Source organism: Salvia miltiorrhiza, chromosome 7 (assembly GCF_028751815.1).
Source record: "Salvia miltiorrhiza cultivar Shanhuang (shh) chromosome 7, IMPLAD_Smil_shh, whole genome shotgun sequence".
Classification (NCBI taxonomy): domain Eukaryota; kingdom Viridiplantae; phylum Streptophyta; class Magnoliopsida; order Lamiales; family Lamiaceae; genus Salvia; species Salvia miltiorrhiza.
In genome coordinates, this window is record NC_080393.1 from 871,759 (window position 1) to 899,574 (window position 27,816).

At 34.8% G+C, this 27,816-nt stretch overlaps 7 protein-coding genes across 16 annotated transcripts; all 7 read right to left on the bottom strand.

Annotated features, from left to right (window-relative positions):
* Positions 1-631: 631 nt before the first annotated feature.
* On the bottom strand, positions 632-7,043 carry LOC130991346 (F-box/LRR-repeat protein At5g02910-like). 3 transcript variants are annotated; one of them, XM_057915507.1, is made up of 3 exons: positions 6,635-7,043; positions 1,665-2,648; positions 632-1,197 (listed from the first exon to the last, which is right to left on the bottom strand). In XM_057915507.1, exons 2-3 carry the CDS (start codon positions 2,631-2,633, stop codon positions 757-759), a joined length of 1,410 nt encoding a protein of 469 aa, XP_057771490.1. In that variant the 5' UTR covers positions 2,634-2,648; positions 6,635-7,043; the 3' UTR covers positions 632-756. The 3 variants fall into 3 exon arrangements, with proteins under 3 accessions (XP_057771490.1, XP_057771489.1, XP_057771491.1); XM_057915506.1 differs by lacking the exon at positions 6,635-7,043 and adding an exon at positions 2,729-3,160; XM_057915508.1 differs by lacking the exon at positions 6,635-7,043 and having other exon boundaries at positions 1,665-2,706.
* Positions 4,086-6,748, bottom strand: LOC130991348 (F-box/LRR-repeat protein 25-like). 2 transcript variants are annotated; one of them, XM_057915512.1, is made up of 3 exons: positions 6,610-6,748; positions 5,607-6,572; positions 4,086-4,962 (listed from the first exon to the last, which is right to left on the bottom strand). In XM_057915512.1, the coding sequence occupies exons 2-3, from the start codon at positions 6,555-6,557 to the stop codon at positions 4,522-4,524; spliced, it is 1,392 nt and encodes a 463-aa protein (XP_057771495.1). In that variant the 5' UTR covers positions 6,558-6,572; positions 6,610-6,748; the 3' UTR covers positions 4,086-4,521. The 2 variants fall into 2 exon arrangements, with proteins under 2 accessions (XP_057771495.1, XP_057771497.1); XM_057915514.1 differs by having other exon boundaries at positions 4,086-4,874; positions 5,607-6,641.
* A 600-nt stretch (positions 7,044-7,643) lies between the features above and the next one.
* LOC130991335 (F-box/LRR-repeat protein At5g02910-like) lies at positions 7,644-11,076 on the bottom strand. Of its 4 annotated transcripts, none has more exons than XM_057915476.1 (3): positions 8,747-11,076; positions 8,231-8,317; positions 7,644-7,927 (listed from the first exon to the last, which is right to left on the bottom strand). In XM_057915476.1, the coding sequence occupies exons 1-3, from the start codon at positions 9,749-9,751 to the stop codon at positions 7,868-7,870; spliced, it is 1,152 nt and encodes a 383-aa protein (XP_057771459.1). In that variant the 5' UTR covers positions 9,752-11,076; the 3' UTR covers positions 7,644-7,867. The 4 variants fall into 4 exon arrangements, with proteins under 4 accessions (XP_057771459.1, XP_057771457.1, XP_057771456.1 ...); XM_057915474.1 differs by having other exon boundaries at positions 7,644-8,077; positions 8,747-11,074; XM_057915473.1 differs by having other exon boundaries at positions 7,644-8,317; positions 8,747-9,768; positions 9,847-11,069.
* A 1,062-nt stretch (positions 11,077-12,138) lies between these two features.
* Positions 12,139-14,686, bottom strand: LOC130991344 (F-box protein At5g03100-like). The gene is made up of 3 exons (XM_057915502.1): positions 14,316-14,686; positions 13,298-14,238; positions 12,139-12,871 (listed from the first exon to the last, which is right to left on the bottom strand). The coding sequence occupies exons 2-3, from the start codon at positions 14,219-14,221 to the stop codon at positions 12,383-12,385; spliced, it is 1,413 nt and encodes a 470-aa protein (XP_057771485.1). The 5' UTR covers positions 14,222-14,238; positions 14,316-14,686; the 3' UTR covers positions 12,139-12,382.
* A 1,753-nt stretch (positions 14,687-16,439) lies between these two features.
* LOC130991347 (F-box/LRR-repeat protein At3g26922-like) lies at positions 16,440-19,536 on the bottom strand. Of its 3 annotated transcripts, none has more exons than XM_057915510.1 (3): positions 18,161-19,145; positions 17,051-17,517; positions 16,440-16,580 (listed from the first exon to the last, which is right to left on the bottom strand). In XM_057915510.1, exons 1-2 carry the CDS (start codon positions 19,109-19,111, stop codon positions 17,077-17,079), a joined length of 1,392 nt encoding a protein of 463 aa, XP_057771493.1. In that variant the 5' UTR covers positions 19,112-19,145; the 3' UTR covers positions 16,440-16,580; positions 17,051-17,076. The 3 variants fall into 3 exon arrangements, with proteins under 3 accessions (XP_057771493.1, XP_057771494.1, XP_057771492.1); XM_057915511.1 differs by lacking the exon at positions 16,440-16,580 and adding an exon at positions 19,152-19,536 and having other exon boundaries at positions 16,641-17,517; positions 18,161-18,849; XM_057915509.1 differs by lacking the exon at positions 16,440-16,580 and having other exon boundaries at positions 16,641-17,517.
* A 626-nt stretch (positions 19,537-20,162) lies between these two features.
* On the bottom strand, positions 20,163-22,915 carry LOC130991336 (F-box/FBD/LRR-repeat protein At5g56420-like). The gene is made up of 2 exons (XM_057915478.1): positions 21,322-22,915; positions 20,163-20,892 (listed from the first exon to the last, which is right to left on the bottom strand). The coding sequence occupies exons 1-2, from the start codon at positions 22,324-22,326 to the stop codon at positions 20,443-20,445; spliced, it is 1,455 nt and encodes a 484-aa protein (XP_057771461.1). The 5' UTR covers positions 22,327-22,915; the 3' UTR covers positions 20,163-20,442.
* Positions 22,916-23,923: 1,008 nt separating this feature from the next.
* LOC130991345 (F-box protein At5g03100-like) lies at positions 23,924-26,389 on the bottom strand. 2 transcript variants are annotated; one of them, XM_057915505.1, is made up of 3 exons: positions 26,035-26,389; positions 25,017-25,957; positions 23,924-24,610 (listed from the first exon to the last, which is right to left on the bottom strand). In XM_057915505.1, the coding sequence occupies exons 2-3, from the start codon at positions 25,938-25,940 to the stop codon at positions 24,122-24,124; spliced, it is 1,413 nt and encodes a 470-aa protein (XP_057771488.1). In that variant the 5' UTR covers positions 25,941-25,957; positions 26,035-26,389; the 3' UTR covers positions 23,924-24,121. The 2 variants fall into 2 exon arrangements, with proteins under 2 accessions (XP_057771488.1, XP_057771487.1); XM_057915504.1 differs by having other exon boundaries at positions 25,017-26,389.
* Positions 26,390-27,816: the final 1,427 nt, after the last annotated feature.

A 27,816-nucleotide genomic window follows, 5' to 3' on the forward strand; every position in this document is an offset into this window, starting at 1 on the left:
TTATATTTTATGTAAATATTTGATTTAAAATGTAAAAGCTATATTTATTTACGGATTAAAATTTTAAAAAAAAATTCTTTCCTTTATCATCTTTTTTTGAATAAATTTTTTTTTTTTTTTGCCTTTTTCATAATATTAATTTTTATTAGTTTGAATATTTATTTAAATTTTTATTTTTTTCAATATTCATCTCAAATATATTCAGTTAAAATTAATTTTTTTTATTATATTTATATCCAAATTGAGAGGAAGTTGAAATAGAGGTGACTATAGCTGCCAAATGTGGGCCATATTTTTGTGGGCCCAAATTTTTTTCGGACGGCAAGCTTGGGTTCCAAAGCATGGCATGATGGGCTTGGGCTGAACCGAGATTCTCATTTGATACCTTTGATTGAAAGTAATTGAAAAAGAAGTTGCATGCAGTTTGTAGATAGCAATATCATTTAAATATTGCCTCTAAAAAGAAAATATCGTTTAAATATTAAATGCAAATATGATCTATACTTGCTCATAAGCCATAGTTTGCCCAGATTTGACCCATGGAGAGTCGAATTTGCCCTCCCAAAATTTTCTAATTCCTATTTTACAAAATAATATCTAAAGCACTGGTTGAGAAGCAAAGCAAGAAGACTAACAATCTAAGGTTTCATCAATAATTTCATTCATAGCAGTAAGAAGGTAACAAGTGTGATACATATCAAAACATAATGCTGCCATTTTACCCATTACTCTATGATTGAAGATAGCTTTGTAAGATCAATATTCAGAGAAAGTAAATCGTGCAGTTCGCGAGGCTCTTGGCATTTTCATCAGCTTCTGTGATACACCAAGCAAAGAATTTAGTGGTCCTTTCACTCGGACCACAATCTTTTCTAGCTTACTCGCATTTTTCAACAGAAACTCTAGAAATAGAAATATGAAGTTATCCTTAACCAAAGTAACCTCAACAGTCCTCAACTGCAGCACAAAGGACTTCGGAAGATTATTTTGAAGCTCGAAGTAGATGAAACGACCACCCAGCAGTGAATGTTGCTCATCATAGAACTCGACCCTTTTTACAACTTCAATGAATAACTTCTTTGAGCGAGGGAAAATCTTAATCATACCTACAGATTTAGGGTTGTGAAATCTGAGCTGTAAGGACTTGACATTAGGAGAAGCTGAATTCATGCATCCCTCTATCATAGTTCCAAGCACCTGTTGTATCAATAAGTTTATATAATAAGAGGATGAGCTGATTGAAGCAAAAACCAAGTAAGATACAAGGCACAACTGAATCAAGGGGATGCAACGGTAATTCCCTAAATTTAAAAGAGTTGTCTTTCACTGGTTCAAAGCTACAAATAATGCAAAATCTACTCCAACATAAAATCTTTAAAATGTGATTAAAAAGGCAAAAAAAAGGATAAGAGTTTATTGCCTGATAAATGTGATAACCTTAATATAATTGATTAAATAAAGAAGTCACTGATGGAACAAAGAAAAACATACAATCACAGCCCGGCCCATCAATGCACATTGACGTTAGAATTAAGAGAACATGATCAATAGGTATGCTGAATAATTAATGAAATATTTATCAAGCATGATTAGCTAATGTTAATGTTACCCACATTAATCAATAATAAACATAAGCCATATAAGACAGTTCAAAGAAACCAAACCTTTTGGCAACAGGACAATAATGTGATGTTTTCAGTATGTTGGATGCTTGGCAGAATTTGACCAAATAAATCTCCAAGAAAACGGCTTGTGAAGCCATCAATCCCGTGAATGAGGTACCAATGATATTCACCATAATGATGTAGACCATAACACCCAAGAGTTGCACGGTTTAAAGATGAGACATTCATCAACAAACACTTGCTATATGGAATCCCTTTAATTTCTAAGGTTTTAAGATTTGGAGTCCAAATTTCCAAGGATTTAATTTTTGAAGTCCAAATTTTTAGCTCCCTCTCCGTATAAGTGTCGGCATTACATAAATACTTGTTAATCGACAGCTCTTTCAAACTACTAGATCGGATACACAAGCTTTCACCACTTTCTACAAAAGAGAGGACTAAGACTTCCAACTGAGGGCTACCAAACAATACTTGATTCATCACGTCTTCAGTGACCCCAAAACCATTAACAATGGTTAAACTCTTGAGTTGATTCCACTGCACATTTCCTCTAATACTAAAGTGAAAAGTGTTGATCGATAACACTTTAAGCGAGGAGCATGAGTACAGATACTGTGGCACCCAACATACTTTGTGATCATTATTACCAATCCTTTTCATATTTAAATCCCTCCAAGGCAAGTATAATTCCTCGACTTCATGTTTCTTGGCAAATCGCACCCACAAATCAGCATCCACATAAATTGAAAGCTCACGGTGCAAGTTAACCTTGAATTTCAGAACCTTTACCCCATCCCAGCGTAATAAAGCCCGATGAACAATGTTTGCAAACTTTTTTCCAGTATCAGAATCAGAAATATGATTATCAGTTATATTAAGGAAGGGAGTGGTGGTCCAAAGGTTTTCCCAGCGCTTGGATAGAATTGTTGTCCTAACAACATCAATAATAGGCAACGACCAAAAAATGTGAAATATTGCATAATCCGGCAACTCACTGAGTCGATCCATCTTCGAAATCAAAACCTATGAAACATAATCTAACTCAAAATTTACCTAAATATATTCGGAGCAATAACACATACTATCAAATTCTCGAAGATTACCTCAAAATGAAAGCTTCGTTCCCTCGGATGGTGCAGCCCCAAATAACCCTAGTTTGAGCTAATCAACAAACACAAAGAGCTCAAAAGCCATTAAATCGGGCTGTAAACGAGCTCGCGTCGTCTATTTGAGCTCGAGCTCGGCTCGTTAAACCGAGCTAGAGAAAGAGCTTCTTCAACCCATGGAGGCTGCGACTAGAAGCGGCGGCGGAGTCGGTGAATCTGAAAAAATCAATTGATGAAATGATGTGCTTTTCTTTCAGCCGATGGGGTGGCGGGTTGACAATGGCGGCGAAAAGTAGAGAAGATGAATTGGATATTGGGGGATTAATTTCGGCCGGTGTGAGGTTGGGGTGGTGTGGTGCGGTTGTGAGAGAGAGGCTGAAGATGAGTGGCGGCGGGTTCAAAATTGAAGATACAACAATTTTGAGGGTTTGCCTGTATTTCTTTCACTTTGGGAGAGTCAGTTTAAATATTTTTTGTTTTTTGCAAAAACAATGCAATATTATTATTATTATTATTATTATATATATATATATATATAATATAGAGAGCGGTTATTCAATAAATCACCCTTATTTTAAGAATTACACCATCAAAAATGCATGAATTTTATGTATAACACGTATACTGTATAAAGGTATGAATTGTGAAAAATAATTTTTTGCTAGGATTCGAACTCAGGACCATGAATTTATCTAAATTGAGGACCATGAATTTATCTAAATTGTGAAAAATAATTTTTTGCTAGGATTCGAACTCAGGACCATTAATTTATCCAACAAGGTGATGAATCAACCGTCAATCTTGATGATCTAAGGGTTGAAAATTGTTATTAATTTATATTTTAAGATGCGTTTTTAGTTTAGTTTTCCCCTATATATATATATATATATATATATATATATATATAAATTAAAATTGGAATTATAAAAAAAAATTACTCCCAACATCACATTTTATTGCACGTAAAATATAAAAAATAAATATAAAACGATTAAAAGTGATAGGGCCTATATTTTTTATGTGTTAAATTTTGCCCATTTGATAGGAAAAAATGAATAGTATTGAATATTGATGAATCAACAACAAACAAATTCCCTGTTTATTTATGAATTTAGAAGAGAACTCCAAAGACCAAATTGAAAACACTTAAAACGCGCAGAGAACTCAAGTACTTTTATAAATCTTCGATACGTGGTTTACATTTGTGTGGAAGCACTCTATTTATAGGAAAAAAGAAAAAAAAAATCATTTACATTTCTCTGTTTGCATACCTCAACCTACAAATTTCTCCTTCCTGCCAACATATGTTGCATGCAAATTGTAAGCACAGTTGTCCACGTAAAATAGAAAGGAATTAAAAAAAGAAATCGTATGCAGTTTATAGATAGCAATATCGTTTAAATATCAAATGCAAAAATGATCTATACATGCTCATATAGCCATACTTTGCCCAGATTTAACCCATGGAGAGTCGAATTTGCCCTTCCCAAAATTTTCTAATTCTACAAACTAATATATGAAGCACTACATTAGTTGGACAAAACTGAATAACAATCTAAGTTCCATAAATAGTTGCATTCATAGCATCAAGAAGTTAACAAGTGAGACACATATCAAAACAACATCAGCTTCATCCAGAAGTGTCAAATTGCTTTGCCTCACTGAAAATATAATCCCAAAATGAAACAGAGGAAAGAAACAGATAGTCGGACGAAGCAAAAGGATATCAAGCACATAATGCTGCCATTTTACCCATGTAGTTACCTATGATTGAAGATAGCATGGTGAGATCAATATTCACAGAAAGAAAACACTGCAGTTCGTGAGGATCTTGGCATTTTCAGCAGCTTCTGTGATGCATGAAGCAAACAATTTTGTGATCCTTTTACTCGGAACACAATCTTTTCTAGCTTACTCGCGTTTTTCAACAGTGATTCTAGAAATGGAAATAAGATGTCACCCTCAACCAAAGTAACCTCAACAATTCTCAACTGCAGCATAAAGGACATAGGAATATGTAGTTCAAACTCACGGTAGAAGTGACGAGAGGCCCACAGTGAATATGCCTCACCACAATAGGACTTGACCCTTTCTCCAACTTCAATGAATAACTTCTTTGAAAGAGGGAAAATCTCAATCATACCTACAAATGTACAATGAAATCTGAACTGTATGGATTTGACATTAGGAGAAGATAAATTCATGCATCCCTCTATCATAGCTCTAAGCACCTGTTGAATCAATAAGTTTATAATAAGAGGATGAGCTGATTGAAGCAAACCAATAAGATACAAGGCAAAACATTGATTCAAGGGGATGCAATAATAATTACCTAAATTTTAAAGAATGTCTTTTATTGGTTCAAAGCTAATCTCAAATAATGCAAAATCTACTAACACAAAACCTTTAAAATGTGATTAAAAAGGCAAAAAAAGGACTAAGAGTTTATTTGCCTGATAAATGTGATAACCTTAATATAATTGATTCAGTAAAGATTAAAGAAGCCACTGGTGAAATAAAGTAAAGCGTACAAACACCTTGATTCAAGGGGATGCAAAATAATGCAAAATCTACTCTAGCACAAAATCTTTAAAATGTGATTAAAAAGGTAAAAGAAAGATAAAGAGTTTATTGCCTGATAAATGTGATAATATAATTGATTCAGTAAAGAAGCTACTTATGAAAAAGAAAAACATACAAACACTGCCGCCCCATCAATGCACAGTGACGTTAGAATTAAGAGAACATGATCAATAGGTATGCTGAATAATTAATGAAAAATCTTTATCAAGCATGATTAGTTAATGTCAATGTTACCCGCATTAGTCTTTAATAAACATAATAAGCCATATAAGACAGTTCAAAGAAACCAAACCTTGAAGCAACAGGGTAGTAATTTGACGTTTTCAACGTGTTGGATGTTTGGAAGAATTTGACCAAATAAATCTCCAAGAAAATGGTTTGAGGATAAGAAGTCATCTATCCCGGGAAAGTCGCCACAATATGTTCGATCATATTGATGTAGATTAGAATACTCAAGAGTCACATGAGTTAAAGATGAGACATTCATCAACAAACACTTGCCATATGGAATTCCTTTAATTTCTAAGGTTTTAAGATTTGGAGTCCAAATTCTCAGCTCTGCCGTATAAGTAGATGAATCATCGTCGGCCTCATGTAAATGCTTGTTCATCGAAAGCTCTTTCAAACTAGTAGACCGGATATGCAAGCTTTCATCACTTTCTACTAAAGACAGGATTAAGACTTCCAACTGAGGGCTACCACACAATATTTGATTAATCACGTCTTCAGTGACCCCAAAACCATTGATAATTGTTAAACTCTTGAGATGATTCCACTGCACATTCTCAGTAATTCTAAAGTAAGAAGTGTGGATCGATAACACTTTAAGCGACGAGCATGAGTACAGATACTGTGGCACCCAACGGACTTCGTGATCATTATTGCCAGTCCTTTTCAGATGTAAATCCCTCCAATGCAAGTATAGTTCTTCAACTTCATGCATCTTGGCAAACCGCACCCACAAATGAGCATCCCCATATGCTGAAAGAAAATGATGCATTTTAACCTTGAATTTCAGAACCTTTACCCCATCCCAGCGTAATAAAACCCGATGAACAATGCTTGAAAATTTTTTATGATCAAAAGAGAGTCTCTCATGATCAGTCATGTTAAGGAAGGGAGTGGTGGTCCAGAGGTTTTTCCAGCGCTTGGATAGAATCGTTGTCCTAACAAAATCCCTAATCGGCAAGAACCAAAATATGTGAAATATAACAGAGTCCGGCAACTCACTGAGTCGATCCATCTTCAAAATCAAATCCTCTGAAACATAATCAACTCAAAATTTACCTAAACACATTCTATCAAATTCTCGAAGATTACCTCAAAATGAACGCTTTGTTCTCTCGGATGCTGCAGCCTCAAATAAAACTCATTCGAGCTAATCAACGAACATAGAGAGCTAAACAGTTGTTATCGGGCTGTATTCGAGCCAAGCTGATTCACCCCACAGACTCGAGTTCAGCTCGTAGCTGAGCTAGAGAAAGAGCTTGTTCAACGAGGAAGTCGAGACGCCGACGCGTAAGGGGCGGAGGGAGCCACAGAGGCGGCGGCGGAGTGAGCGAATCTGAAAAAATTAGTTGACGAACAGATGTGGTTTTCTTTCAGCTGATGGAGTGGCGGGTTTGTCAATGGCGGCGAAAATTAGAGAAGATGAATTGAATGGTGTGGAGTGGGGGCGATGAGAGTTTTCTAGGGTTTCCTCAGTTTGTATGTATATCTAAATTAGTCATTTTATTACTCTTTCCGTCTATAATCAACATTTTCACATTTTTTGGTGTGAGTTTTAAAAAAATTAGATAAATATGTTATAAATAGAGGTTAGATCTACATTAAATATCTTATTATAAGTTAGTCAATATTTTCACCTTTTTTGGTGTGAGTTTAAAAAAATTAGATAAATATGTTATAAATAGAGGTTGAATCTACATTATATGTTATTATAAGTTAATGTTTAAAAATATATGATGTGGAAATGAAATTTGAATCTTACATTAATAAATTATATTGCAACTCAAGTTTGGATCACACGTTAAAGATATTATTACATACTTCCTCTATCCATAAAAATTCTTTATAAGAAGAGTTTGCACAAATTTTAATAAAAATTAGTTGTGTATTTGATGAATAGATAATGAATCCAAAAATTATAAGGGTAATAGTTATTAGAATTGTTTTCTAAAATGATCTAGACGAACGAAATGGAAGCAAGGAAAAATATTTCGTGGATGAACGAAAATGAAAAAATAATAAGATGTTTGTTGGACCGAGGGAGTACGAAAAAAGCGTCAACACGATCGAGTTAACAAGCGTGTTACATATGCAAAGGGCATCAACACAATACAAAAGAGCAATAAGAAGTTAACAAGAGATACATATCAAATTAATCCAAACGTGTCAAATTGCTTTGCTTCACTGAATATGGGAATATATAATCCCTAAACAAAACAGAGGAAAGAAACAGATAAACGAAGCAAAAGGATATCAAGCACAGAAGAATGCTGCCATTTTACCGAAAGTAAATAGTTACCTATGACTGAAGATAGCTTGGTAAGATCAATATTCACCGAAAGTAAATAGTGCAGTTCGCGAGGATCTTGGCATTTTCATCAGCTTCTGCGATGCACGAAGCAAAGAATTTAGTGGTCCTTTTACTCGGAACACAATCTTTTCCAGCTTACTCGCATTTTTCAACAGAAACTCTAGAAGTGGAAATACAATGTCAGCCTCAAGGCCCTCAAAAAAAGTAACCTCAATTGTCCTCAACTGCAGCACAAAGCACATAGGAATATTTTTTTTCAACTCGAGGTAGATCCCACGATCAACCCCCAGTGAATTTTGCAGATCAGAGAACATGCACCTTTCTCTAACTTCAATTACTAACTTCTTTAATAGAGGGGAAATCTCAATCATACTTACAAATTTAAAGTAATGAAATCTGAGCCGTAAGGACTTGACATTAGGATAAGATGAATACGTGTATCCCTCTATCATAGCTCCAAGCCCCTGTTGTATCAATAAGTTTATAATAAGAAGATGAGCTGATTGAAGCGAAGACCCAGTAAGATACAAGGCAGAACATTGATTCAAGGGGATGCAACAGTGAATTCCCTAAATTTAAAAAAGTGTCCTTTACTGGTTCAAAGCTAATCACAAATAATGCAAAATCTACTCTAACACAAATTTTTTAAAATGTGATTAGAAAGGTGACATTAATATAATTGATTCAGTCTAGAAGCTACTGATGAAATAAAGAAACATACAAACATCGTCGCCCCATCAATGCACATTGACGTTAGAATTAAGAGAACATGATCAACAGGTATGCTGAGTAATTAATGAAATCTTTATCAAGCATGTTTAGTTAATGCCAATGTTACTCGCATTAATCTATGATAAACGTAAGCCATATAAGACAGTTAAAAGAAACCAAACCTTGTCGCAACAGGATGATAATGTGATGTGTTCAACATGTTGGATGCTTGGCAGAATTTGACCAAATAAATCTCCAAGAAAATGGCTTGTGAAGCCATCAATCCTGTGATACCAATGTGTCTCACCATAATGATGTAGACCATAACACCCAAGAGTTGCACGGTTTAAAGATGAGACATTCATCAACAAACACTTGCTAAATGGAACTCCTTTAATTTCTAGGGTTTTAAGATTTGGAGTCCAAATTCTCAGCTCCGTCGTCGTATAAGTAGATGCATCATAATCATATAAATGCTTGTTAATCGACAGCTCTTTCAAACTATTAGATCGGATACACAAGCTTTTACTACATTCAAAAAAAGACATGATTAAGACTTCCAACTGAGGGCTACCACACAATATTTGATTCATCACGTCTTCACTGACCCCATAACCTCTACTAATTGTTAGACTCTTGAGATGATTCCACTGCACATTCCCCTTAATTCTAAAGTAACAATTCTCGATCGATAACACTTTAAGCGATGAGCATGAGTACAGAAACTGTGGCACCCAATGTATTAAATCATCAATATCACCACTCCGTGATTCATGATCATCTTGAATCACCATATGCAAGTATAACTCTTCGACTTCAAATTTCTTGGCAAATCGCACCCACAAATCAACATCCTCGTGTATTGGTTCAAATTTTCTTGGCAAATCCCACAAATCAGCATCCTCATGTATTGGTTCGCAATCCTCCTCATCAGTGGTATCACTTTCAACCTTGAATTTCAGAACCTTTACCCCATCCCAGCGTAATAAAGCCCGCTGAACGAAGTTTCGAAATCGATCTACGGTACCAAAATGCATATGAGGATCATCAAAATTAAGGAAGGGGGTGGTTGTCCAGAGGTTTAACCAGCGCTTTGACAGAATTGTTGTCCTAACAACGTCCCACATAGGCAACGACCAAAATATGTGAAATATAACAGAGTCGGGCAACTCACTGAGTCGATCCATCTTCAAAATCAAATCATCTAAAGCATAACCTAAGTCAAAATTTACCTAAGCATATTCGTAGCAATAACACATACTGTCAAATTCTCGAAGATTACCTCAAATGAACGCTTCGTTCCCCTCGGTTGCTGCAGCCCCAAATTGCCCTCGTTTGAGCTAATCAGCAAACACACAGAGCTCAAAAGCCATTAAATCGGGCTGTAGAGGAGCTCTGGTCGTCTATTAGGGCTCGAGCTCGAGCTCGAGCTCGGCTCGTTGAGCGGAGCTAGAGAAAGAGCTTGTTCAACAAGTAAGGGGCAAAATGATCCATGGAGGCGGCGACTAGAAGCGACAGAGGCTGCGGCGGAGTCGGTGAATCTGAAAAAATCAATTAGCAAAATGATATGCTTTGCTTTCAGGTTGGCGGGTTGACAATGGCGGCGAAAAGTAGAGAACATGAATTGGATGGTGGCGGGATTGATTTCGGCCGGTGTGGGGTGGGGCGGTGCGGTAGTGAGAGAGAGGCTGACGATGAGTGGCGGCGGGTCTGGAGATACAATTTGGAGGATTTGTGTATTTCTACCACTTGTTTGAGAGATTCAGTTTTACTATTACTTTTTGTTTTTGTTTTTTTCTAAAACAATTAGTACTTCCTCGGTCCCAATAATCTTGTCTCACTTTCCTTTTTAGTCTGTCCCAATAATCTTGTCTCATTTTATTTTTGGGTAAAATTTAGGAGATAATTAATAACTTAATTAAAGCACTAAATATGTACACTCCCGTCATTTCTCACTCGGCGCTCTCTCTCTACTGCCCACCTTCTCCTACCTCGTCGAAAACCTAATCTCACTGGCGCCGCCTACCCTTTTCCTCCTCCGTTCCGCCGGAGTCTCGCAGCGTACCGCATCTCGGTGTACCGGCGCCGGCTTGGATCGGTAAATCCCGATCGATCGGTGCTCTATTTCGGTAAATTCGGGGTTTCGCCGCCTCTTGCCTTGACCCTTCTGTTCCGCGGAGATGAGCGACCTCTGGGAGGGCTACCTGAGCGGGGGAGGCGTCGCCCGTGGTTGGTGAGATTGAAGTTGTGTACGCTTCGCCGGAAGCCCTAGATCCGCCGAAATCAAGGTTTTGCGGGCGGCGGAGAAGCGAAGGTGAGGGCGGAGAGGTGAAGGTGAGGCGACATAGAAGCTCAGATCTCGGATCTCTCTCTCTCTCTCGCGCACCTCAACCTCGGATCTCTCTCTCTCTCTCGAGCTCAAGGCACAGGAAATTATGGTTTGATTTATGTATCTTTGATTTTGGGGATGAAGATTTTATGTATCTTTGATTTTTGTGGAGGATGATGCCTTTATGTATCTTTGATTTTGGGGATGAAGCTTTGATTTAGAGTACAATTTTTTTTTTCTGTGATAATTTTCGTTCTGCATTTTAGGGTTTATAATTTGTTCAACATTTTAGGGATGAATTCTTGTTTGAGTTCGTTGAATCTGCATCAGTCGAGCTTCATTTAGGCATTTGTTTTCAATAATTAACATGTACTTACTTTTTGTTAAACATGTGGGGTCATTTACTTTACAACACTAATTTAACACTCCTTATTCTCCGTGCCCAAAAGAAATGTGACAACATTATTGGGACGGAGGGAGTAGCATTTTATATTTTTATAAAATTGATTTCAATTCCGTTTTCATATATATAAATATAATAAAAAAAAATTAACTATATATATTTAAATTAAATATTAAAAAATAGAAAATAAATTTATTCAAAAAGATGAGAGTAAAGAGAGATTTTTTTTAAAAAAATTAATCTTCTTTAAATAAATATAATTACATTATTTTAAATTGAATATTTACATATCAAATTAAAGTTGTTAATTTGACCTGCATATTATTTTATGATTAGTTGAATTTCACAAATTTTCAAAAATAAGAACCAAAAAAGGAATTAAAAAGAAAAATATTCTACTTTACAAATAAACTTAAATTTTACTCTCCCATTACACAAATCTCGTTACACTTTTCTTTTTCGACCGTCTCAGGAATCTTGTTATATTTCCTTATATGGCAAAAAATAATTCATTATTCACATTTTCACTTTTTCACCTACCACACTTAACACACTAAATACTATTAATTCTCGTGCCGAAAAAAAATGCAACAAGATTCGGGGGTGGAGAGAGTATTATTCAGTGGCTTTCTTTGTTGCATCAATAGTTGATAACTAAATAAAACAGTTGATCCACGTTTTATATGCGGTCATCAAGCAAAAAAGAAATGAAATTGTCAATTAATATCTCAAGCACAAATTAATTTGACATTGGAAAGTAAAGCAAGATAAATAACAATCTAGGTTTCATCCATAGCAGTAAGGAATAAACAAGTGAGCTACATATGAACAGAGTATCAACATAATTCAAAAGTGAACTTAATAAGCAAATATTATCCCCAAAACGAAACAAACAGAGGAAAGAAAAATTGAAATATGACAAGAAGTTGGACGAAGTTAAAGGATATCATCAAGCTCAGGGCATAATGCTGTCATTGCAAACTATTTACAAAATATGTAAAAGAAGATATTACCCATCTAAGAAGACTATCAGTTACCACGAACCATGCTGCATTCCTCTATGATTGAAGAGGTAACTTGGTAAGATCAATATTCACTGAAAGTGAACTGTGCAGTTCGCGAGGATCTTGGCATTTTAAGCAGCTTCTGTGCGGCACGAAGCAAACAATTCACTGGGCGTGAAGGTCGCTTGATTTCTTTAACTCGGAACACAATCTTTTCTAGTTTACTCGCATTTTTCAACAGAAACTCTAGAAATGGAAATATGTTGTCAGCCTCAACCAAAGTAACCTCAACTGTCCTCAACTGTAGCACAAAGGACATAGGGAGTTTTTCTTTCAACTCGTCGTAGATCTCAGTATCTGATACCCACGGTGTATCTTGGCTTGCATATACGTCATTAAAGTTGGACTTGCCCAATATGTCCATCAATAATACAAGTTTAATGACTAACTTCTTTAATAGAGGGGAAATCTCAACTCTACTTGTATATTTAGAGCAATGACATCTGAACCGTAAGAGCTTGACATTAGGAGAAGATGAATTCATGCATCCCTCTATCATAGCTCCAAGTTCCTGTTGTATCAATAAGTTTATAATAAGAGGATGGGCTGATTGCAGAGACCCAGTAAGATACAAGGCACAGCATTGATTCAAGGAGATGCAACGATAAGTGGAAGCGTCCATAATTGGTTCAAAGCTTTTAAAAAAAACAATGCAAAAAGTGACACATAAAATCTTTAAAATGTGATTAAAAAGGCAAAAAAAGGATAGAGTTTATTGTATGATAAATGTGATAACCTTAACATAAATAAAACAAAGAAAGGCATACAAATACTGCCACTTCCATGCACATTGATGTTAGAATTAAGGGAACATGATCAAAAGGTATGCCAAATAAAAAATGAAATCTTTATCACGCTTGATTAGTTAATGTCAATGTTACCCTGCATTAAGCTATAAGAAATGTAAGCGACAGACGACAGTTCAAAGAAACCAAACCTTGATGCAGCAGGGAAGTAATTTGACGTTTTCAACGTGTTGGATGCTTGGAAGAATTTGACCAAATAAACCTTCATGAAAGTGGGCAACACATGTGTCATCACTCCAATGATTAGAATACCCAATAGTTGCATGGGTTAAAGATGAGACATTCATCAACAAACACCTGCTATATGGAATTCCTTTAATTTCTAAGGTTTCAAGATTTGGTGTCAAAATTCTCAGCTCAGTCGTATAAGGAGATGCATCATTAGGTAAATCATGTTCATCTAAACCATGCTTGTCAATCGACAGCTCTTTCAAACTAGTAGATCGGATGGACATGCTTTCACCTCTTTCTACAAAAGACATGCTTAGGACTTCCAACTGAGGGCTACCACGTAACATTTGACCAATCACATGTTCAGTGACCCCAAAACCATTCTTGATTGTTAAACTCTTGAGTTGACTCCACTGCACATTCTCCTTAATTCTAAAGTAACAATTCTTGATCGATAACACTTTAAGCGATGAGCATGAGTACAGATACTGCGGCACCCAATGTGCTTTGTGATCTTCATCACGATTCCTTGGTATGTCAAAATCCACCCAATGCAAGTATAATTCTTCGACTTCATGTTTCTTGGCAAACCGCACCCACAAATCAGCATCCCCATATGCTGAAAGCGCATGATACAATTTAACCTTGAATTTCAGAACCTTTACCCCATCCCAGCGTAATAAAGCCCGATGAACAGTGACTAATTTTTTTTTCCTAGTATCAGAATCATAAGTACGATACTTAGTTATATTAAGACAGGGAGTAATGGTCCAAAGGTTTTTCCAGCGCTTCGATAGAATTGTTGTCCTAACAACATCCCAAATAGGCAAGAACCAAAATATGTGAAATATAACAGAGTCGGGCAACTCACTGAGTCGATCCATCTTCAAAATCAAAACCTCTGAAACATAATCAACTCAAAATTTACCTAAACATATTCGGAGCAATAACACATACCATCAAATTCTCGAAGATTACCTCAAAATGAACGCTTCGTTCCCTCGGTTGCTGCAGCCGCAAATAGCCCTAGTTTGAGCTGTAAACGAGCTCGAGCTCGGCTTGTAAAAGGCTCGTTGAGCCGAGCTAGAGAAAGAGCTCTGAAAAAATCAATTGACGACTTGATTTGCTTTTATTTCAGCTGATGGGGTGGCGCGTTGACAATGGCGGCGAAAAGTAGAGATTCTAGAGAAGATGAATTGAATGGTTGGGGATTCATTTCGGCCGGTGTGGGGTGGGGTGGGGTGGTGCGGTGGTGAGAGAGAGAGAGAGGCTGACGATGAGTGGCGGCGGGTTCAGAATTGGGGATACAATTTGAAGGGTCTGTGTATATCTCTCTCACTTGTTTGAGGGATTCAGTTTTATGTATTTTTTAGTACTACAAAACAATATACATAAATGTAAAAAGAAAATAGTAGGAGTATGTAAATAAATTAAATTGGAATTATCAAGAAAATTATAAATGTAATTTTTTCGCTATTTTCATAATAAATGTGGTCATTTCATTTTATGACATATACTCTTATAGTATTTAAATTTCATTTTCACACAATATTTGCAAAATACATATATATATATATATATATATATATATATATATATATACTAACATTTGCATTCTGTGCAATGCATGGAAAAATATTTTTATGTTTCTTTATTTGTATAAAATTGTTATCAATTTCATTATCATATTTATAAATATAATAAAAAAATTAATTTTAACTGAATATATTTTTGCTAAATATTAAAAAAAAATTCATTCATGATATTAAAAATTAATTTTTTGCTATTATCGTCCGTTATATTCTTAATCATTTATTAATTACTCAATAAATCATTTTTTGTCAATAGTTTAATTTAATTACATCTCTTAATATTTTTTAAACTCGTGCTCTTCAATTCACGTCTCATCTATCGTGGACCAAATAAATAGTAGTATTAAATATGCGAGAATTGTAAGAATAATCTATATGAAATAGACAGAGAGAAAAAAAAGGAACAGTGACCACTCAAAGAGTGGCTAAATAAAATAAAAGTTTATTTTTCAACATAAACTACATTCCCTCCAATCGTGATAATTTTATTTATTTTATTTTTTCTATTTAAAGTAATCTCACGCGTAATACTTCCTATAATGATCAAATGATTAAAAACAATTTCCATTCTTATTTCATTTTGTGACACATAATTTTTTTTTACCTATAATGATCAAATGATTAAAAACAATTTTCATTCTTATTTCATTTTGTGACACATAAATTTTTTTACATGGATTTAAAAAGGCGAAAAAGAAATGATTCGGGTTTGTTGCTTGATAAAAATTGATGACACTAATATAATTGATTCAACAAGAAATCCAATGCTGATGCAACAAAGAAAACATATACTCCAAGCTGTCATGCTTAATTAAAATTAGAATTAAGAAAACATGATCAACAACTTTGCTGAATAAATAATGAAAACTTTATGAAACATAAAAGTGATCTCTTCATCCTTGTTGCTACTTCGTATTAATATATAAAAAAGTACGCAAATATGATAGTTTAAGGAAACCAAAACACGTCCCCAAGTGGACATCATGCAATGTGATCTTCTGTGTGTGAACAGTGAAATCTCGGATTCAAACCCCACTGCTTCCCCTCCCCAAATCAAAAAAAAAAAAAAACCGAAACTCAATGCAACGGTACATTAATGTGACGTTTTCAACATATTGAATGATTGAAAGAATTTGACAAAACAAATTTGAGGGTTTGCGTGTATTTCTTTCACTTTGGGAGAGTCAGTTTAAATATTTTTTGTTTTTTGCAAAAACAATGCAGTATTATTATTATTATTATTATTATTATTATTATTATTATTTAAATAAATTAAAATTGGAATTATAAAAAAAATTACTCCCAGCATCGCGTTTTATTGCACGTAAAATATAAAAAAATAAATATAAAATGATTAAAAATGATAGGGCCTATATTTTTTTATGTGTTAAATTTTGCCCATTTGATAGGAAAAAATGAATAGTATTGATGAATCAACAACAAACAAATTCCCTGTTTATTTATGAATTTAGAAGAGAACTCCAAAGACCAAATGAAAAACATTTAAAACGCGCAGAGAACTCAAGTTCTTTTATAAATCTTCGATTCGTGGTTTACATTTGTGTGGAAGCACTCTATTTATAGGAAAAAAGGAAAAAAAAATCATTTACATTTCTCTGTTTGCATACCTCAACCTACAAATTTCTCCTTCCTGCCAACATATGTTGCATGCAAATTGTAAGCACAGTTGTCCACGTAAAATAGAAAGGAATTAAAAAAAGAAATCGTATGCAGTTTATAGATAGCAATATCGTTTAAATATCAAATGCAAAAATGATCTATACATGCTCATATAGCCATACTTTGCCCAGATTTAACCCATGGAGAGTCGAATTTGCCCTTCCCAAAATTTTCTAATTCTACAAACTAATATATGAAGCACTACATTAGTTGGACAAGACTGAATAACAATCTAAGTTCCATAAATAGTTGCATTCATAGCATCAAGAAGTTAACAAGTGAGACACATATCAAAACAACATCAGCTTCATCCAGAAGTGTCAAATTGCTTTGCCTCACTGAAAATATAATCCCAAAGTGAAACAGAGGAAAGAAACAGATAGTCGGACGAAGCAAAAGGATATCAAGCGCATAATGCTGCCATTTTACCCATGTAGTTACCTATGATTGAAGATAGCATAGTAAGATCAATATTCACAGAAAGAAAACACTGCAGTTCGTGAGGATCTTGGCATTTTCAGCAGCTTCTGTGATGCATGAAGCAAACAATTTTGTGATCCTTTTACTCGGAACACAATCTTTTCTAGCTTACTCGCGTTTTTCAACAGTGATTCTAGAAATGGAAATAAGATGTCACCCTCAACCAAAGTAACCTCAACAATTCTCAACTGCAGCATAAAGGACATAGGAATATGTAGTTCAAACTCGCGGTAGAAGTGACGAGAGGCCCACAGTGAATATGCCTCACCACTATAGGACTTGACCCTTTCTCCAACTTCAATGAATAACTTCTTTGAAAGAGGGAAAATCTCAATCATACCTACAAATGTACAATGAAATCTGAACTGTATGGATTTGACATTAGGAGAAGATAAATTCATGCATCCCTCTATCATAGCTCTAAGCACCTGTTGAATCAATAAGTTTATAATAAGAGGATGAGCTGATTGAAGCAAACCAATAAGATACAAGGCAAAACATTGATTCAAGGGGAGGCAATAATAATTACCTAAATTTTAAAGAATGTCTTTTATTGGTTCAAAGCTAATCTCAAATAATGCAAAATCTACTAACACAAAACCTTTAAAATGTGATTAAAAAGGCAAAAAAGGACTAAGAGTTTATTTGCCTGATAAATGTGATAACCTTAATATAATTGATTCAGTAAAGATTAAAGAAGCCACTGGTGAAATAAAGTAAAGCGTACAAACACCTTGATTCAAGGGGATGCAAAATAATGCAAAATCTACTCTAGCACAAAATCTTTAAAATGTGATTAAAAAGGTAAAAGAAAGATAAAGAGTTTATTGCCTGATAAATGTGATAATATAATTGATTCAGTAAAGAAGCTACTTATGAAAAAGAAAAACATACAAACACCGCCGCCCCATCAATGCACAGTGACGTTAGAATTAAGAGAACATGATCAATAGGTATGCTGAATAATTAATGAAAAATCTTTATCAAGCATGATTAGTTAATGTCAATGTTACCCGCATTAGTCTATAATAAACATAATAAGCCATATAAGACAGTTCAAAGAAACCAAACCTTGAAGCAACAGGGCAGTAATTTGACGTTTTCAACGTGTTGGATGTTTGGAAGAATTTGACCAAATAAATCTCCAAGAAAATGGTTTGAGGATAAGAAGTCATCTATCCCGGGAAAGTCGCCACAATATGTTCGATCATATTGATGTAGATTAGAATACTCAAGAGTCACATGAGTTAAAGATGAGACATTCATCAACAAACACTTGCCATATGGAATTCCTTTAATTTCTAAGGTTTTAAGATTTGGAGTCCAAATTCTCAGCTCCGCCGTATAAGTAGATGAATCATCGTCGGCATCATGTAAATGCTTGTTCATCGAAAGCTCTTTCAAACTAGTAGACCGGATATGCAAGCTTTCATCACTTTCTACTAAAGACAGGATTAAGACTTCCAACTGAGGGCTACCACACAATATTTGATTAATCACGTCTTCAGTGACCCCAAAACCATTGATAATTGTTAAACTCTTGAGATGATTCCACTGCACATTCCCAGTAATTCTAAAGTAAGAAGTGTGGATCGATAACACTTTAAGCGACGAGCATGAGTACAGATACTGTGGCACCCAACGGACTTTGTGATCATTATTGCCAGTCCTTTTCAGATGTAAATCCCTCCAATGCAAGTATAGTTCTTCAACTTCATGCATCTTGGCAAACCGCACCCACAAATGAGCATCCCCATATGCTGAAAGAAAATGATGCATTTTAACCTTGAATTTCAGAACCTTTACCCCATCCCAGCGTAATAAAACCCGATGAACAATGCTTGAAAATTTTTTATGATCAAAAGAGAGTCTCTCATGATCAGTCATGTTAAGGAAGGGAGTGGTGGTCCAGAGGTTTTTCCAGCGCTTGGATAGAATCGTTGTCCTAACAAAATCCCTAATCGGCAAGAACCAAAATATGTGAAATATAACAGAGTCCGGCAACTCACTGAGTCGATCCATCTTCAAAATCAAAGCATTCTATCAAATTCTCGAAGATTACCTCAAAATGAACGCTTTGTTCTCTCGGATGCTGCAGCCTCAAATAAAACTCATTCGAGCTAATCAACGAACATAGAGAGCTAAACAGTTGTTATCGGGCTGTATTCGAGCCAAGCTGATTCACCCCACAGACTCGAGTTCAGCTCGTAGCTGAGCTAGAGAAAGAGCTTGTTCAACGAGGAAGTCGAGACGCCGACGCGTAAGGGGCGGAGGGAGCCACAGAGGCGGCGGCGGAGTGAGCGAATCTGGAAAAATTAGTTGACGAACAGATGCGGTTTTCTTTCAGCTGATGGAGTGGCGGGTTTGTCAATGGCGGCGAAAATTAGAGAAGATGAATTGAATGGTGTGGACTATGGAGTGGGGGCGATGAGAGTTTTCTAGGGTTTCCTCAGTGTGTATGTATATCTAAATTAGTCATTTTATTACTCTTTCCGTCTATAATCAACATTTTCACATTTTTTGGTGTGAGTTTTAAAAAAATTAGATAAATATGTTATAAATAGAGGTTAGATCTACATTAAATATCTTATTATAAGTTAGTCAATATTTTCACCTTTTTTGGTGTGAGTTTAAAAAAATTAGATAAATATGTTATAAATAGAGGTTGGATCTACATTAAATATCTTATTATAAGTTAATGTTTAAAAATATATGATGTGGAAATGAAATTTGAATCTTACATTAATAAATTATATTTTGACTCAAGTTTGGATCACACGTTAAAGATATTATTGTGAGACAATGTTTAAAATTATGTGGTAGGAAAATGGAACTTATTACATACTTCCTCTATCCATAAAAATTCTTTTTAAGAAGAGTTAGCACAAATTTTAATAATAATTAGTTGCGTATTCGATGAATAGATAATGAATCCAAAAATTATAAGAGTAATAGTTATTGGAATTATTTTCTAAAATGATCTAGACGAACGAAATAGAAGCAAGGAAAAATATTCCGTGGATGAACGAAAATGAAAAAATAATACAGTAAGATGTTTATAGGATTGAGGGAGTATGAAAAAAGTGTCACACAATCGAGTTAACAAGCGTGATACATATATGGAAACGGCATCAACACAATACAAAAGAGCAATAAGAAGTTAACAAGTGATACATATCAAATTAATCCAAATGTGTCAAATTGCTTTGCTTCACTGAATAAGGGAATATAATCCCAAAATATAAGAGAGGAAAGAAACAGAGTCAGACGAAGCAAAAAGGATATCAAGCACAGAACATAATGCTGCCATTTTACCCATGTAGTTACCTATGACTGAAGATAGCTTGGTAAGATCAATATTCACCGAAAGTAAATAGTGCAGTTCGCGAGGATCTTGGCATTTTCATCAGCTTCTGCGATGCACGAAGCAAAGAATTTAGTGGTCCTTTTACTCGGAACACAATCTTTTCCAGCTTACTCGCATTTTTCAACAGAAACTCTAGAAGTGGAAATACAATGTCAGCCTCAAGGCCCTCAAAAAAAGTAACCTCAATTGTCCTCAACTGCAGCACAAAGCACATAGGAATATTTTTTTTCAACTCGAGGTAGATCTCACGATCAACCCCCAGTGAATTTTGCAGATCAGAGAACATGCACCTTTCTCTAACTTCAATGACTAACTTCTTTAATGGAGGGGAAATCTCAATCATACTTACAAATTTAAAGTAATGAAATCTGAGCAGTAAGGACTTGACATTAGGATAAGATGAATACGTGTATCCCTCTATCATAGCTCCAAGCCCCTGTTGTATCAATAAGTTTATAATAAGAAGATGAGCTGATTGAAGCGAAGACCCAGTAAGATACAAGGCAGAACATTGATTCAAGGGGATGCAACAGTGAATTCCCTAAATTTAAAAAAGTGTCCTTTATTGGTTCAAAGCTAATCACAAATAATGCAAAATCTACTCTAACACAAATTTTTTAAAATGTGATTAGAAAGGTGACATTAATATAATTGATTCAGTCTAGAAGCTACTGATGAAATAAAGAAACATACAAACATCGTCGCCCCATCAATGCACATTGACGTTAGAATTAAGAGAACATGATCAACAGGTATGCTGAGTAATTAATGAAATCTTTATCAAGCATGTTTAGTTAATGCCAATGTTACTCGCATTAATCTATGATAAACGTAAGCCATATAAGACAGTTAAAAGAAACCAAACCTTGTCGCAACAGGATGATAATGTGATGTGTTCAACATGTTGGATGCTTGGCAGAATTTGACCAAATAAATCTCCAAGAAAATGACTTGTGAAGCCATCAATCCTGTGATACCAATGTGTCTCACCATAATGATGTAGACCATAACACCCAAGAGTTGCACGGTTTAAAGATGAGACATTCATCAACAAACACTTGCTAAATGGAACTCCTTTAATTTCTAAGGTTTTAAGATTTGGAGTCCAAATTCTCAGCTCCGTCGTCGTATAAGTAGATGCATCATAATCATATAAATGCTTGTTAATCGACAGCTCTTTCAAACTATTAGATCGGATACACAAGCTTTTACTACATTCAAAAAAAGACATGATTAAGACTTCCAACTGAGGGCTACCACACAATATTTGATTCATCACGTCTTCAGTGACCCCATAACCTCTACTAATTGTTAGACTCTTGAGATGATTCCACTGCACATTCCCCTTAATTCTAAAGTAACAATTCTCGATCGATAACACTTTAAGCGATGAGCATGAGTACAGAAACTGTGGCACCCAATGTATTAAATCATCAATATCACCACTCCGTGATTCATGATCATCTTGAATCACCATATGCAAGTATAACTCTTCGACTTCAAATTTCTTGGCAAATCGCACCCACAAATCAACATCCTCGTGTATTGGTTCAAATTTTCTTGGCAAATCCCACAAATCAGCATCCTCATGTATTGGTTCGCAATCCTCCTCATCAGTGGTATCACTTTCAACCTTGAATTTCAGAACCCTTACCCCATCCCAGCGTAATAAAGCCCGCTGAACGAAGTTTCGAAATCGATCTACGGTACCAAAATGCATACGAGGATCACCAAAATTAAGGAAGGGGGTGGTGGTCCAGAGGTTTAACCAGCGCTTTGACAGAATTGTTGTCCTAACAACGTCCCACATAGGCAACGACCAAAATATGTGAAATATAACAGAGTCGGGCAACTCACTGAGTCGATCCATCTTCAAAATCAAATCATCTAAAGCATAACCTAACTCAAAATTTACCTAAACATATTCGTAGCAATAACACATACTGTCAAATTCTCGAAGATTACCTCAAATGAACGCTTGCTGCAGCCCCAAATTGCCCTCGTTTGAGCTAATCAACAAACACACAGAGCTCAAAAGCCATTAAATTTGAGCTAATCAACAAACACACAGAGCTCAAAAGCCATTAAATCGGGCTGTAGACGAGCTCGGGTCGTCTATTAGGGCTCGAGCTCGAGCTCGGCTCGTTGAGCGGAGCTAGAGAAAGAGCTTGTTCAACAAGTAAGGGGCAAAATGATCCATGGAGGCGGCGACTAGAAGCGACAGAGGCTGCGGCGGAGTCGGTGAATCTGAAAAAATCAATTGACAAAATGATGTGCTTCTCTTTCAGGTTGGCGGGTTGACAATGGCGGCGAAAAGTAGAGAACATGAATTGAATGGCGGCGGGGTTGATTTCGGCCGGCGTGGGGTGCGGTGGTGAGAGAGAGGCCTGATGATGACTCGGGTGGCGGCGGCTTGGGAATTGGATAATTTTGAGGGTTTGTGTGTATTTTTCCTCTTGTTTGAGAGATTCAAGTTTTATATTTTTATAAAATTGTTATCAATTTAATTATTACATCTTCGTATAAAAAATTAATTCATTTTTATCATTTTAGGATATGCAGAAAAATTAGTCTCTTTCTATTTTTAAAAATTACTTAGCACGTGATGGGTCATATTCTTCGATTACAATACAATTAATTATCATTATAAACATTATTCCAAAAACTTTTTAAATTGATACATTTCTCCACTCACAATATAATAAATTAATACTCCCTCCGTCCACCAATTCAAGGCCTAGGGCAAGTGTAAATTACACTTGCCCTAGGCCTTGAATTGGTGGACGGAGGGAGTAATCATTTTGACTAAAACGTGTGTCGTCTATTTTTATGACTATTTTTGGTGAACGAAGAAAATATATAAATATAATAAAAAATAATTTAAATTAAATATAAAAAAATCAGAAATAAATTTATTCAAAAAAATGAGAGTAGAGAGATTTTTATTAAAAAAAATAATCTGCTTTAATTAAATATAGTTACATTATTTAAAATTGAATATTTACATAAAATACATCAAATTAAATTTGTTATTGTGATATTTAATTTGACATGAATATTAAATAATATTTTATAATTAGTTGAATTTCACATTTTTTCAAAAATAAAAACAAAAAAGGAATTAAAAAGAAAAATATTCTATTTTCTAAATAAACTTAAATTTTACTACTATTATTCAGTGGCTTTCTTTGTCGCATCAATAGTTGATAAATGATAACTAAAAAAACAGCTGACAATTTCAGTTCTTTTTGCTTGAATAATGTAGTACAAAAATTCATATGATCGACGTTTTATACGTGGTCATCATTCATCAAGCAAAAAAGCAATGAAATTGTCAATTAATATCTGAAGCACAAGATTAATTTGACATTGGAAAGTAAAGCAAGATAAATAACAATCTAGGTTTCAATTTCATCCATAGCAGTAAGGAGTAAACAAGGGAGCTACATATGAAAAGTGCATCAACATAATTCAAAAGTGAACTTACTAAGCAAATATTATCCCCAAAATGGAACAAACAGAGGAAAGAAAAACTGAAATATGACAAGTAGTTGGACGAAGTTAAAGGATGATATGTACAACAAGCTATTACTTATCTAAGAAGACTCTCAGATACCAGGAATCATGCAGCATTCCTCTATGATTGAAGAAATAACGTGGTAAGATCAATATTCACTGAAAATGAACTGTGCAGTTCGCGAGGATCTTGGCATTTTAAGCAGCTTCTGCGCGGCACGAAGCAAACAATTCACTGGGCGTGAAGGTCGCTTGATTTCTTTAACTCGGAACACAATCTTTTCTAGTTTACTCGCATTTTTCAACAGAAACTCTAGAAATGGAAATATGTTGTCAGCCTCAACCAAAGTAACCTCAACTGTCCTCAACTGCAGCACAAAGGACATAGGGAGTTTTTCTTTCAACTCGTCGTAGATCTCAGTATCTGATACCCACGGTGTATCTTGGCTTGCATATACGTCATTAAAGTTGGACTTGCCCAATATGTCAGTCAATAATACAAGTTTAATGACTAACTTCTTTAATAGAGGGGAAATCTCAACTCTACTTGTATATTTAGAGCAATGACATCTGAACCGTAAGAGCTTGACATTAGGAGAAGATGAATTCATGCATCCCTCTATCATAGCTCCAAGTTCCTGTTGTATCAATAAGTTTATAATAAGAGGATGGGCTGATTGCAGAGACCCAGTAAAATACAAGGCACAACATTGATTCAAGGAGATGCAACGATAAGTGGAAGCGTCCATAATTGGTTCAAAGCTTTAAAAAAAAACAATGCAAAAAGTGACACATAAAATCTTTAAAATGTGATTAAAAAGGCAAAAAAAGGATAGAGTTTATTGTATGATAAATGTGATAACCTTAACATAAATAAAACAAAGAAAGGCATGCACATTGATGTTAGAATTAAGGGAACATGATGAAAAGGTATGCCAAATAAAAAATGAAATCTTTATCACGCTTGATTAGTTAATGTCAATGTTACCCTGCATTAATCTATAAGAAATGTAAGCGACAGACGACAGTTCAAAGAAACCAAACCTTGATGCAGCAGGGAAGTAATTTGACGTTTTCAACGTGTTGGATGCTTGGAAGAATTTGACCAAATAAACCTTCATGAAAGTGGGCAACACATGTGTCATCACTCCAATGATTAGAATACCCAATAGTTGCATGGGTTAAAGATGAGACATTCATCAACAAACACCTGCTATATGGAATTCCTTTAATTTCTAAGGTTTCAAGATTTGGTGTCAAAATTCTCAGCTCAGTCGTATAACGAGATGCATCATTAGGTAAATCATGGTCATCTGAATCATGCTTGTCAATCGACAGCTCTTTCAAACTAGTAGATCGGATGGACATGCTTTCACCTCTTTCCACAAAAGACATGCTTAGGACTTCCAACTGAGGGCTACCACATAACATTTGACTAATCACATGTTCAGTGACCCCAAAACCATTCTTGATTGTTAAACTCTTGAGTTGATTCCACTGCACATTCTCCTTAATTCTAAAGTAACAATTCTTGATCGATAACAATTTCAGCGATGAGCATGAGTACAGATACTGCGGCACCCAATGTGCTTTGTGATCTTCATCACGATTCCTTGGTATGTAAAAATTCACCCAATGCAAGTACAATTCTTCGACTTCATGTTTCTTTGCAAATCGCACCCACAAATCAGCATCCCCATGTATTGAACGCTCATGATCCAATTTAACCTTGAATTTCAGAACCTTTACCCCATCCCAGCGTAATAAAGCCCGATGAACAGTGACTGATTTTTTTTTTCTAGTATAAGAATCATAAATATGATCCTTAGTTATATTAAGACAGGGAGTGGTGGTCCAAAGGTTTTTCCAGCGCTTGGATAGAATTGTTGTCCTAACAACATCCCAAATAGGCAAGAACCAAAATATGTGAAATATAACAGAGTCGGGCAACTCACTGAGTCGATCCATCTTCAAAATCAAAACCTCTGAAACATAATCAACTCAAAATTTACCTAAACATATTCGGAGCAATAACACATACCATCAAATTCTCGAAGATTAACTCAAAATGAACGCTTCGTTCCCTCGGTTGCTGCAGCCGCAAATAGCCCTAGTTTGAGCTGTAAACGAGCTCGAGCTCGGCTTGTGAAAGGCTCGTTGAGCCGAGCTAGAGAAAGAGCTCTGAAAAAATCAATTGACGACTTGATTTGCTTTTATTTCAGCTGATGGGGTGGCGCGTTGACAATGGCGGCGAAAAGTAGAGATTCTAGAGAAGATGAATTGAATGGTTGGGGATTCATTTCGGCCGGTGTGGGGGTGGGGTGGGGTGGTGCGGTGGTGAGAGAGAGAGAGGCTGACGATGAGTGGCGGCGGGTTCAGAATTGGGGATACAATTTGAAGGCTCTGTGTATATCTCTCCCACTTGTTTGAGGGATTCAGTTTTATTTATTTTTTATAAAACAATATACATAAATGTAAAAAGAAAATAGTAGGAGTATGTAAATAAATTAAATTGGAATTATCAAGAAAATTATAAATGTAATTTTTTCGCTATTTTCATAATAAATGTGGTCATTTCATTTTATGACATGTACTCTTATAGTATTTAAATTTCATTTTCACACAATATTTACAATATATATATATATATATATATATATATATATATATATATATATATATGGGTGTGATTCTAGAGAGAACTAAATTATTTGTGAGAACGAGAGAACTATCAAATCTAATGCATCCACTGTAAAAATTAATGCATTCGCTATTAAAATTAATGCACTAAAAAAATTAAAAAAAAATGCTCCCTTCAGAATTCGAACCCATGATCTGCATTCATCCAACAAGATGATGCATCCACCGTAGATCTTGATGATCGAATGGCTGAAAATGGTTCTCCGGTCTTCTTTTATTTATGGTTCTTTCTTGAACCTCTCCCTATATATATATATATATATATATATATATATATATATATACTAGCATTTGCATTTTGTGCAATGCATGGAAAAATATTTTTATATTAATTTATTTGTATAAAATTGTTATCAATTTAATTGTCATATTTATAAATATAATAAAAAAATTAATTTTTATTGAATATATTTGAGCTAAATATTTAAAAATTTATGGCATGCAAAAAAATAGATTAAAAAATAAGAAGAAAAAAGAATTAAAAATAATTTTTATTTTTAGATTATACTCCACCAGGTCCTTCACTATAATCTCATTTATCCTTATTTTTCACATTTTAACTACTCTCAATACTAATTAAAACACATGTTGACCTTTTAGGAAGTTTTACTATGAACAGAGAGAGCAGTCCTTATTTTTTACCACACATTTCAAATAATGTATTCATCCAGGTGCATTGACCATAGATCTTGATAATCAAATAATTAAAAATAATTCTCATTTTTATTTTGTTTAGTGATTACATGAACCTCTCTTAATAACACATAATTTTTTAAATGAATTTAAAAAGGGGGAAAAAAGATTGGAGTTTGTTGCTCGATAAAAAGTGATAACACTAATATAATTGATCTAATAAGAAATCCAATACCGATGCAACAAACATATAATCCAAGCTGACATGCTTAATCAAAATTAGAATTAAGGGTACATGATCAACAACTATTGCTGAATAAATAATGAAAACTTTATGAAACATATAAGTGATCTCTTCATCCTTGTTGCTACTTTGTATATATATATATATATATATATATTTGGAATTAAAAAATCTATTGCTACACCAACTGAGCTATCATCGCTTGGTCTCGTTGCTACTTTGTATTGAGAGAATTTGATAAAAACAAATTTGCCATAACCAAAAATT

Excerpts from the sequence above, each read along its gene's own strand:
- LOC130991346 (XM_057915507.1), bottom strand. The coding sequence starts at position 2,633 with ATGGATCGACTCAGTGAGTTGCCGGATTATGCAATATTTCACATTTTT. Across the intron at positions 1,198-1,664 it reads TATTGTCCTGTTGCCAAAAG|GTGCTTGGAACTATGATAGA; the intron begins GTTTGGTTTCTT and ends TTGATACAACAG.
- LOC130991348 (XM_057915512.1), bottom strand. The coding sequence starts at position 6,557 with ATGGATCGACTCAGTGAGTTGCCGGACTCTGTTATATTTCACATATTT. Across the intron at positions 4,963-5,606 it reads TACTACCCTGTTGCTTCAAG|GTGCTTAGAGCTATGATAGA; the intron begins GTTTGGTTTCTT and ends TTGATTCAACAG.
- LOC130991335 (XM_057915473.1), bottom strand. The coding sequence starts at position 9,751 with ATGGATCGACTCAGTGAGTTGCCCGACTCTGTTATATTTCACATATTT. Across the intron at positions 8,318-8,746 it reads TATCATCCTGTTGCGACAAG|GGGCTTGGAGCTATGATAGA; the intron begins GTTTGGTTTCTT and ends TTGATACAACAG.
- LOC130991344 (XM_057915502.1), bottom strand. The coding sequence starts at position 14,221 with ATGGATCGACTCAGTGAGTTGCCCGACTCTGTTATATTTCACATATTT. Across the intron at positions 12,872-13,297 it reads TACTTCCCTGCTGCATCAAG|GAACTTGGAGCTATGATAGA; the intron begins GTTTGGTTTCTT and ends TTGATACAACAG.
- LOC130991347 (XM_057915510.1), bottom strand. The coding sequence starts at position 19,111 with ATGGATCGACTCAGTGAGTTGCCGGACTCTGTTATATTTCACATATTT. Across the intron at positions 17,518-18,160 it reads TACTGCCCTGTTGCTTCAAG|GTGCTTAGAGCTATGATAGA; the intron begins GTTTGGTTTCTT and ends TTGATTCAACAG.
- LOC130991336 (XM_057915478.1), bottom strand. The coding sequence starts at position 22,326 with ATGGATCGACTCAGTGAGTTGCCCGACTCTGTTATATTTCACATATTT. Across the intron at positions 20,893-21,321 it reads TATCATCCTGTTGCGACAAG|GGGCTTGGAGCTATGATAGA; the intron begins GTTTGGTTTCTT and ends TTGATACAACAG.
- LOC130991345 (XM_057915505.1), bottom strand. The coding sequence starts at position 25,940 with ATGGATCGACTCAGTGAGTTGCCCGACTCTGTTATATTTCACATATTT. Across the intron at positions 24,611-25,016 it reads TACTTCCCTGCTGCATCAAG|GAACTTGGAGCTATGATAGA; the intron begins GTTTGGTTTCTT and ends TTGATACAACAG.